Source organism: Aplysia californica, unplaced genomic scaffold (assembly GCF_000002075.1).
Source record: "Aplysia californica isolate F4 #8 unplaced genomic scaffold, AplCal3.0 scaffold01252, whole genome shotgun sequence".
Lineage (NCBI taxonomy): Eukaryota > Metazoa > Mollusca > Gastropoda > Aplysiida > Aplysiidae > Aplysia > Aplysia californica.
In genome coordinates this window covers 31,954-43,485 of record NW_004798522.1, presented here as the reverse complement: position 1 = coordinate 43,485, position 11,532 = coordinate 31,954, and the positions used below count along the sequence as shown (strand labels likewise).

Here is an 11,532-nt window from a genome sequence, read left to right as displayed (position 1 = left end):
CTCGTCAATGTTTTGGCATACAGAGTTATTGTTATCATCTACCTAGAATAGAAGTCGAGATATTGGCGATTGAAGAAAGTGGAGGTCACCTGATGTCAGAGGTAAAATTAGAGAAAAAATGCCCACCAAAGGTTGGTGACTTGAGTGTCCTTGGAAATTAGAAGTTTACATTTTTTTTGTGCCTTTGATCAACAGAAATGTGTTTTTAAATGGACATAAAAGGTGCTGAAAATTTGATGAAATTGCCAAACAGGTAGAAAAATGTTGATTTCATTATTTTGATGAGCACCTGATTTCCCCACCATGTCACATAATTTATTGAATTTTGCAGCATAGCAGAAGTGAGGGCCAGTCTGGTCACCAAGCATCAACCTCCTGCCAAAACTCAGGCGTCATCGCAACATCAGAGAACTTGGACAACCAGAACTCTTCAGGGAAATCTGGCGAAGAAGTTGTAACCTCACTGTTGGAAATAACTTTCACCCTACGCAAGTTCTTAACGATCCTGTCAAGGTCATGTATCTCGTCCCCAGTGTTTGCGGTCACGGACTGTCTGTCTTCAGCATAGTCTGCTGCTCTCCTCATCTCCACAGTCTGAGAGACAGAAGGTTTGTTCTCCAAGTTTTGCTCCAAGTTCCCCTTTCTCACCACAATAATAGTCTTTGGTCTGCACGAGGTCGCAGAGGCTTGTGGGTTTTTCGAGGCAAAGATTTGTGAGTTTCCAAGACTTGCCTGTGACCACCCATTCAGGATAGAGATGTCTTTTTCCGAACACGTGAAACTTCCTTTTCCTGCTGGCAGAACAGCACGAGCCTCAACCTTCAGTGTGTGTGAGTCAGGAGCAACTGCTGTCCTGTCCTTGAGCAGAGAGACTTTTGTGGCTGTAGGTTCTGAGACGAGAGAAACTTTAAGGGCCACTGTCTCAGTCTGTGTGGGTACGTAGAGTCCTTGATGTGTTGAGGGTGTTGTTGAAGCAGCCAGGGGTAAACTTAAACTAGTGGCATTAGCTGTGCGGGTGGTGGTCTTAGAAAAAGTAGCAGGAACTGTTTGGGTGGTGGTCTTAGAAAAAGTAGCAGGGACTGTTTGGGTGGTGTTGTAAGAACGAGTAGAGGCTGCTGTGGCTGGGGTGACAATAGACTGCAATACAACTGACCTCGTCAAATTTCCGTCTACCTGAGTGGGAGTCTGTCTTGTAACATTACTCACAGAAGTCACAGCTGCTTTTTGTGACGGGAATGGTTCACTTTGTAAACCAGAACTGTCAACAATTCCTCCACCTGCTTGTTCCAGAAGTGAACGCTGAGAGGTGAAGTGACGGACCTGAGGTACCACCAAACGTGCAGGGTCAAAGAAATCACACGGAAGGCTGCTTTGACTGAATCGTTCTCTTTCTGAATTACTTCCTCCCACCGACAAACTTTTGTTCACCGTCATAGTTGTTGAAGTGTCCTCTATCTGCTGCCGCTGGTACGATAAAGGTAACATCCTATTCTCCGCACGAGTGGGCGGTCTCTCAGACAAAGAACCATCCACAGAAGACACAGCACTGACACTCTTGCCCATGCCTGATTCTCCCTCGTCTGCGACAGTTCTCCTCCGCTTCCACGCACGGTCACCCATGTCCTCAGGTAACTCTTGCAGGCAGACTGGAGAGAAGAAACAAGAGCAAGAAGAAGATGTCAGTCACAAAAATTTACATCAGTTAGGAAGTTCCAGTTCTGGATTTGTTCGTCTAAAGTGCCCACCAGCCACCCACTAAATCATGTTACAAAAAAACAAAGGAGTAAAACGCCTTTTCGCATCTAGTGTACGTCTCACTTGAAAGTGATTAGGACACTTTTGCATTCCAAGAAGCAGAGTCACTTAAACCAAAGACTTTTATTTCCAGAATAGGAAAAAAATTACCGGTTATTTGAAAGAAAACACAATCTCCTTTTTTTTAAAATGTAGATGTTTACAGGGCTCGCAACTGCATAAGGTCATATGAGCACCAGAAGATTAGAGGTGTTACAAGAGAGTAACAAACATAAAAAAGAAGGGGGAGATAAGGACGATAGATGTTTGATAGGAAGAAGAAGCAAACCACATCAGAGCGCCCGCCAACCACCCACACAGAATCTCCAATTTAAAATGTTTTATTTTGTTTGAGTGACTGATGAGCAGACTAAACAAGCTGACAATGTTGAAGAGAAAGCAATAATTGTAGTTACATTTAAAAAAGAACAATAAACAAACAATAAAATACAAAACTTGTAGAGTGTGCAACAGTATGGAAAAGAATACTAAAGTCTATTATAAATACATTATATTTCTTGGGATTTTAGTAATCATAATGAATTGCTTCCCTTTGCTGGCAACTCTATTTGAGCAATCCCTGTAATCTGAAAATACGACAAAACTGAAGGAAATCTGGATCTTCCTATCATTTTGGTTCAAGTGATCTCCATTCTATTTATATCCACTCTTGTGACTGTCTATGAAAAAATCCACAGCTTTGTTGGTGGGTACTCTGGTACAGTTTGCTTCTGACAAACAAATAAACAAAAAATGGTGGGTAAAAGTCAGTGTGACAAATACATCTTCTTCAAGTGGCAGGTCTGGAACAGACATCAGCAATCATGGCTCTCCACTCATTTCTCAGCTCAGATACTCGAAAACTAAAAGAAAAAAAACCCCAATATTATCCTGGTCTTTTCCAGTCACTCATCTGTTCGAGGTTTCTACGTAATTAAGTCACTCATCTGTTCAAGGTTCATACATAATTAAGTCACTCATCTGTTCAAGGTTTCTACGTAATTAAGTCACTCATCTGTTCAAGGTTCATACATAATTAAGTCACTCATCTGTTCAAGGTTTCTACGTAATTAAGTCACTCATCTGTTCAAGGTTTCTACGTAATTAAGTCACTCATCTGTTCAAGGTTTCTACGTAATTAAGTCACTCATCTGTTCAAGGTTTCTACGTAATTAAGTCACTCATCTGTTCAAGGTTTCTACGTAATTAAGTCACTCATCTGTTCAAGGTTTCTACGTAATTAAGTCACTCATCTGTTCAAGGTTTCTACGTAATTAAGTCACTCATCTGTTCAAGGTTTCTACGTAATTAAGTCACTCATCTGTTCAAGGTTTCTACGTAATTAAGTCACTCATCTGTTCAAGGTTTCTACGTAATTAAGTCACTCATCTGTTCAAGGTTTCTACGTAATTAAGTCACTCATCTGTTCAAGGTCTCTACGTAATTAAGTCACTCATCTGTTCAAGGTTTCTACGTAATTAAGTCACTCATCTGTTCAAGTCAAGGTTTCTACGTAATTAAGTTAGTCTTTGTCTGCCTCGGCTTCTTCAGCATTCTGTTCGTCCAGTGAGAGCAAAATGTTCAAGACCTTTATACTTTGTCCACTCAGCATCTTTACTCCACTCGCTTTACTTACCTTTCGTTGGTTGGCGGGTGCTCAGGTGTGGTTTGCTCCTTCTTTCCTATAAAAAATCTATCTTCTCTATCTCCTCTCCTTCTTTTTTGTGTTTGTTACTCTCTTGAAACACTTCTAATCTTCGGCACTTATATGACCTTATTGTGTTGCAAGTGCCGTAAAACTCTTCTTAGTAAAACTAAACTTACCTTTCATTTGACTTGAAACAGGAAATAAGTCTTGACTAGCTCCGCGGAGGCTGTCGTATATTTTCCCATCTTCCCCATCCTGTGTACAGAACAAATCTTCACTGCCCTGGTTGTCGCAAACCTCGCGCTGAGAATTCATGGCCTGGTGAGTCTCTGTCTGTGGGTCGGGTTTTGTGGAGGCCGACTTCAATCTGTAAACAGGAAATATACAGTGTGTGTGACACAGTCGCCGACCTCAGTGTGTAAACAGTGAAATATACAGTGTGTGTGACACAGTCGCCGACCTCAGTGTGTAAACAGTGAAATATACAGTGTGTGTGACACAGTCGCCGACCTCAGTGTGTAAACAGTGAAATATACAGTGTGTGTGACACAGTCGCCGACCTCAGTGTGTAAACAGTGAAATACACAGTGTGTGTGACACAGTCGCCGACCTCAGTGTGTAAACAGTGAAATATACAGTGTGTGTGACACAGTCGCCGACCTCAGTGTGTAAACAGTGAAATATACAGTGTGTGTGACACAGTCGCCGACCTCAGTGTGTAAACAGTGAAATACACAGTGTGTGTGACAGTCGCCGACCTCAGTGTGTAAACAGTGAAATATACAGTGTGTGTGACACAGTCGCCGACCTCAGTGTGTAAACAGTGAAATACACAGTGTGTGTGACACAGTCGCCGACCTCAGTGTGTAAACAGTGAAATACACAGTGTGTGTGACACAGTCGCCGACCTCAGTGTGTAAACAGTGAAATACACAGTGTGTGTGACACAGTCGCCGACCTCAGTGTGTAAACAGTGAAATACACAGTGTGTGTGACACAGTCGCCGACCTCAGTGTGTAAACAGTGAAATACACAGTGTGTGTGACACAACGGACGACCTAGTGTGTTAACAGTGAAATATACAGTGTGTGTGACACAGTCGCCGACCTCAGTTAGTAAACAGGAAATATACAATGTGCGTGATAGACACAGTCGCCGACCTCAGTTAGTAAACAGGAAATATACAATGTGTGTGATAGACACAGTCGCCGACCTCAGTTAGTAAACAGGAAATATACAATGTGCGTGATAGACACAGTCGCCGACCTCAGTTAGTAAACAGGAAATATACAATGTGTGTGATAGACACAGAGGACGACCTCAGTGTGTAAACAGTGAAATATGCAATGTGTGAGACACAGAGGACGACCTCAGTGTGTAAACAGTGAAATATACAATGTGTGTGACACAGTGGTCCACTTCAATCTGTAAACAGTGAAATATACAATGTGTGGGACACAATGGACGACCCCAGTGTGTAAACAGTGAAATATACAATGTGTGTGACACAGTGGTCCACTTCAATCTGTAAACAGTGAAATATACAATGTGTGGGACACAATGGACGACCTAGAGCGTTAACAGTAAAATATACAATGTGTGTGACACAGTCACCGACGTGGGTGGTCGCGGGTGCTCTGGTGGTTCTTTCCTATCAAACATCTATCGTCCTTATCTCCCCTCTCTCTTTTTTATGTTTGTTACTCTGTTGTAACACCTCTAAGCTTCTGGCGTTCATATGACCTTATGCAGTTGCGAGCGCCGTAAAACCTTTACTAAAACAGTCGCCGAACTCAATCAAAAAGCAGTCTGTCTGTTGGGACGCTGTATCCTACTCAGCCCCTGGGGCAGAGTTGAAGCAGCCTGCCTCCTATATGTGTCAAGTTGGGCTAAAAAAAACATACATATTATATTTACTCTCTAAAAGGTCTTTTCTCATTTGTCCGGCACACAAGCTGAACTGGCACACAGCATCACTCGGTTGTTTAGTCATAATAAAAATCTGTGTTTTAACCCTATCCGTACGCCTGGGGTCATTTGGAAACCTAGGGGTTGCATTCTTCACATTTTAGTATGCTTCTAGTGCGAAGATCTCTTTGAAAATTTCAGTATTTCTCAAAAAATCATTTTGACAGACTGCTACGCAAAGGGTACGGATCGGATGAACGAGTAAATTTCTTCTTTGGAAAGTGGTGGCACAGAATTCTCCGTGTCGTATGGATACGATGGTAAAACACGACGTACGGATAGTGTTAAATACAAACAAAGCGCTCATAATGACCTTCTGCAGTTGGGAAGTCCGCAAAACATTTACCAAAACCTACCAAAATACAAACAATATACACATGTAATATGTAAGAGAAAAAAAAGCGGTAGGCCTACATTAAAATCTGTTCACTACATGAATGTGTAATCAAAATCTATGTTTTATTGCACAGACCATTTAACTCTACACAGGAAAAAGAAAGGCACACGCACCTTTGCTTGACCTGTTTGTGCGTGTTGACCACCTGACCCAGCAGCCAGTGTCTCCCCTTCAGCTCCCTCGTCCTGTCACGTAGCTTCCCCTTCTCCGCCGCCGACACGCCCTGTTTCCTGGACAGGTGCACCAGCCTACACTTCTCTTGTTCGTGTCTGCTGTTCAGTTTTCTCAGTCTCCCCTCATAATGGAGTAGCTGGGACGCTTGGGAGAAAGAGACAGAAAAAAAAAGAAAACATTCTAATCATAAAAAGCACACTTTTGCTGTAGAATAAAAATTGTAAGGTGTAGAGTACAAAAAAACTATTATAACTTTCCAAACCATTCCGATTTACGATGGTGACATTATTAATGATAATGTCTGATATTGATATTAAAATGATAATAAAATTGATAATAGCAATAACAACTGAAATGATAATAATAATAAAATTATTGTGAACCATGATCGCTGACGTCGGTCCCAGATCTGGCACTCCATGATGATGATGATGATGACTGATGCAAACTTGAACTAAAATACGTCAGACAAAAAATACAATTTGGAACAGCTTGTCATACATGCACTATACATTAAAAATGAATCTCTTACCAGTACACTGTGGAAAACTCTCTGGCCTTCCTAGATATCCTTCGTACAGTTTGAGAAGACTCCGCAGATACTGGGATTCTTTCATCTGATTTACTGAACATTTCTGAAAAAACAAAAGTATTTTGATTTTGCAATGCTATTTTACACCCAACAAACAAATATACTCGTTCAAGCTCGCAACAAATACAGAATGATAGCACCCCTTAGACCGATATTAGCTTCTCATCAAAATCATTATGGGAGAAACATTCAGGTGGCTGGAGGAAAGATTCCAACAAATATTGGACAATCTGAGGAAATCAAGAACTTGGGCAGCAAAAACAGTTGTTGAAGTGCACGTTTTTAAAATGAAAAAGTCCATGTGTAGGCGTATGTGTCTTTCTCTTAGAGGAGAAACATACTGGTGGCTGGAGGAAAGGTTCCATCAAATATTGGAGAGTCTGAGCAAATCAAGAACTTGGGCTGCAAAAACAGTTGTTGAAGCTCATGTTTTTTTATGAATAGACTTGGGTCCCACAGTACACACGTGAACAATGAGTTTCTGACCTTGCATAATTAGACAGCAGTTATAGGATAGTATCCCTACTCAACAGGGATCCTGGCATTGTCTACTTGGGAGAAAAGACCTACTACAAAAATTTTTCCCAACACCATTTAGCAACAAGTTTGAAGTAGCAAAAGAAAAGATTATTTTGGTAGAAAATACAGATCTTATATATATAGAAGTATCCAAACCCGTTTTCAACCAAGAAACACAGTGTCTTTGTCCATGTGGAGGCGTATGCGTGTTTCTCTTCCCTCCTCCCCCCTCCCCCCACACACACTGAGTATACCTGGTCTGTAGATGTGTGTTTGTCTTTTATTGTCTTTTAATCCCCCGCCCTCTCTAGGTGTATGTCTTTTTTTGGTCTAATTACTTTCTCTCCCATACCCCCCGTAGGCTAATTTTTTATTATTTTTATATACATTTTTTTTTTTACAAATGTATCTTTTTTAATTAAGATTTAAAAGTTATTTTAAAAAAAATAAAAATATATATATATTTAGTAATAAGTGCTTTACGGCGCTCGCACACACATAAGGTGATATGATCATTTACAGTCTGGTTGGAATTAATTTTGAATTTTGCCCGGGTGGCTGCCGAAGCCTACTCTTATCGATTTTAGGACCACCAAGGGATCTTTAACATGCTCAACTTGCTTATCCAAGAAGGCTAGGTGAGTGTTAGATCTTACATACCCTAAGATCATGGGTGTGGCGGAAAGACAGCAGTAAGAAGGAGCCAAGAAGTAGCAGTAGAAAGGCAGCATAAAGAATCAGGAGCCCAAAGGAAGGGGGAAGAAAATGCAGACGACAAAATATGGTTAGAGAGCAGGGAAGGAGGTGAAGGGTGAACATTTTTATTCAGAGAAGAAAATTTTCCGATCTATTGAATGAGAGGCGAACACCGTACCTCTAGACCACGAGACCCCCTGTATATATACATGTGTGTGTTTTTGTTTTCTGTTCCTGCCCCAACATTCACTGTTTGTATAGGTGTGTGTTTGTTTCTCTTCAACCCGCCAACACAGCATCCATTTCCCCATATATATATTCCCAAATGAGAGAAGTTTACAGGCTTTTAAAACACATTTGTATATGGAAATCACAAAGCCAGGAAAACAAAAATATTTAGGAGAGAGAAAAAAATTGCTTATTTTTTTCACACAATATGAATCTTTTCTTGTATTTTTCAAAATTCTGTTTATGAATTTCCTCAAAATATTTCTTCAACATATGTAACTGATACCACATATTAGAACCTTCAATTTTAAAAAATAATAATAAGTTCAGGAAACGTAGCTCCGCAATAACTAATCCTAAAATCTTTTTAAATGGTTGCTTCCCTTTGAAGAGTTCATACTGCTAATAAAATCGTGCTCGCGGCCGTGACGTCACTATTGTCTCCACACCAGAGCACCCGCCAACCACCCACTTATATAGACCGCGTGAATTGGGGGCAAACTATACATGATATTGTAATGTTTTTTCCTTTTGTCTGAGGATTAATCCCCTCCGTCACTGTAGCTGAAGAATTTTCTTTCACCCAACATGACCTTTCACCTCTACCCCTCAGCACTCCTTGTTTTCCCAATTCCTTTTTGTCTAGATCTGTCGGTTGTCGATCTGTAATCCTGTCCTTAATTACCTCTTTAAAAAATAGAAGCCTGTCTAACGCAGAAACGAAAAGAGAAATCGCTTCCCTTGGACTTGGACGGTTTTTAAAACCTGTCTTAGATGAGACGGGAAATGCTTTGCCCACTCGGCCCTGATTTGAAACAGAACTGTCAAATTTGGTTCTATCGGCTCTTATCTTATCTTTACGCCAGGCTGCCAGGCAAGGAAGGAGTGGGGCTTGGGGTTTAGATGTTAACACAGTAAGACAGCATATTACATGAAGATGTTATCCCATCCAAGTGAGCCCTGAGCGGTGCGATGGTTGGGTGGTGTGGGTATGGAATCGCATTGGTGATTATGAATTATTGAAAGAGCAAGGAAACTTTCCTGGGAAGCCAGAAGTCAGAGGTGTGAAATTAGTTAGACAAATGCCTGCCGCCCTTATCGTACGGTCAACCGAGCAAAAAGTTCCCCGAATCGTTGTTTCTTGCACGGGATGGCTGACATTGGTTGACTGTGCTTATTACATGGATGGGTGGGGCTTAGGGTGGAAGCAATGGAGATGTTTTTAGTTTCTGCTTTTAATAGGTCAAACTGTGGTCCTATGAAATGTAAGCACTGGTGGCAATGTATAAGTACGACTGACGCATGCCATCATCAGAGAGGCTAAGATTGCACTTGAGAGGTGTGAAGTTCTGACAACTCAGACCGGACAAGCGGCCCTTGATCCCAATAGCTGGGCCTCTGAAACCCTTCTAACCCTCCCCCTAAATTCCCCCAAGATGAAAAATATTTAAGACGCCATTTTTTTCTGGCTCCCTTCAGATTCTGTCTTACACAGGACTGTATGATCTTTCAACCTGCTATAAAAGCCAGCGGTTTATACCATACAACTAGTGTCCAAAATCTAACTCTGCAAATTATGTGTTGAATAAGATTAGAGAAAAAAGAAAAGAAAAATTGAAGGAAAGCTGCACAAACCTTATCGTCAACAGCAGAGGTCAAGCTCGTCTTTGTCCTTTCATCTGGTGGCACTGTGGAACCCTCTGTGTACAAACTGTCCTTGTTTGGCCACACAGAGGTCTGATGTGGACCTCGACTTCCACGACCGCTGTCCCCGAGCCCACAGTCATGGGAAAAAGGTTTGTGTGGCCATGGTGGCCCGTCTGCAGCACCACTCGATGGTTCACAGACTAAGGAATATTTATCACCAGTTGTTACATTCTCTCTGGCTGTCTGCTCACAGAACGATCTCGGCTTCTTCTTATGGTGGAGTGGTACCAACAATAGAGGAGACGCTTGCTCTTCCTGCGACGTTTGAGGCGAGACTGCCAGTTGTTGAGGACTTTGCTTAGCTTTCAACCAAGAACCTTGAACTTTAAGATCCTGCTTCCGAGCGCTTGAATTTACCGTTTCTTTATCTATCGTCCCTACATCATGGTGCTGTAGGAGGATTTTATCTCGTGGCTCTTGGGAACCAGCTGGTGATGTAGCTGGATGCTGTGTGTCATACTCCAGACATATAGAGTCAGCTTGTTCCACCCCCACCCGAGTAGACGGAACTGAGGAATCGTGTACCACAGACAAATTGGATATGTTGCTCTGTAGACCCCTTCCACAATCTGACGGGCGACTAACCTCCATCTGGTCCTTCAAGGACAAAGTGCCAATATCGGTACCGTCAATGTCATCAGTTAGGTTGGTAATTGAGAGACCAAGATGATCAAAACTTTTCCGTCTGTTAGGAATAACATCACGACCGTCAGCAACAGTCCCCTTGAAACTCTCTGAGCAGACTGTGTGAGAATCTGGATGCCCCCCAGTCTGTGTGTGTGACGTGGGAACAGTCTGAGGGGACGATGACTCTTGGACAAACTTGGAGCAACCTTCTTCCAGGTGGAAAGATTCACTCGCTGAGGACCGGAACACTTGCACACTTGTGTTCACATTTTCTATTTTGGGTTGATCTAGCACACTGCAGTCAAGTGGAACCTAAAAAGAGACCAAAAAAAACCCCAACCTTATGAATACATTCATCTGTGTTTCAAAGAATACTCAACTACACAGGAAGAAAAACATATATACATATATAATGATGGTACACTGACAGTTGTTTGTAAATTAGCCCACACCCCAAACCTTTTCCAAACCCACAGATTTTGATGGTCATGTACAACTGTACTGAAAATTCTGAAAATTCTCATTATGTCTGGGACTGTGAACATATCTAAATCATAGGGGCCTGTTATATTTTTAACCAGGTAAAAGTAAGGATGTGCATTAACGACAACACAGGAATTAAACTAAAATCAATTCGCAGCCGTTTACCTGAAGATCTTTTTCCTTTATCACAGAGTTGAGTTCAGCTTTAGCAACAAACAAAAATTGCAGGCAGTCAATAAAAATGCATAAATGCATACAGTCATACAGGCCTACCAAAAACCCAACACTTCTGCTTAGTATTAGTATTGAATTACAATCAGTAGCAAAGCACTAGCCTCATTCATTTTTCAGTAAAGTTAAAGTAAAGTTGTTCCCGCATCCGATCCAGACATTGGGGATTGCCTTGTTAGTGAGACAACATCCTGGGCCTTCGGCATACAGTAGTAGGGTGGCCAGTTCCTTTCCACGCCTCCTTTACTTCCCCAACTTGAAGTCAGGTACCCATTACTGCTGGTGGGCAGGAGGGAGCAACAAAAAAAACGTGTCCAAACCGAGGCTCAAACCCGGACTTTCCGCTTCGGAGACGAGCGCACTAACCGCTCCGCCACTGCACCCTCTCAGTAGAAAGAAAAAAATTCAGTACCGGTATTTTAGTATGGTTTGTACCTCATTCAAATTCCCACTGTCTTTTGTAAAGTT

General features: G+C 41.8%; 1 protein-coding gene across 1 annotated transcript in view; it reads right to left on the bottom strand.

Moving 5' to 3' along the window:
• Positions 1-234: 234 nt before the first annotated feature.
• Positions 235-11,532, bottom strand: part of LOC101860870 — a gene marked incomplete at its 5' end in the record, with an annotated part of 12,572 nt that continues 1,274 nt past the window's right edge. Inside the window, 6 exon segments of the mRNA XM_005112378.3 lie at positions 235-1,646; positions 3,619-3,809; positions 5,921-6,125; positions 6,514-6,616; positions 9,652-10,662; positions 11,500-11,532. The exon segment at positions 11,500-11,532 is cut by the window's right edge and continues 32 nt beyond it. Coding sequence (XP_005112435.1) covers positions 358-1,646; positions 3,619-3,809; positions 5,921-6,125; positions 6,514-6,616; positions 9,652-10,662; positions 11,500-11,532 — 2,832 coding nt within the window. The 3' untranslated portion in view covers positions 235-357.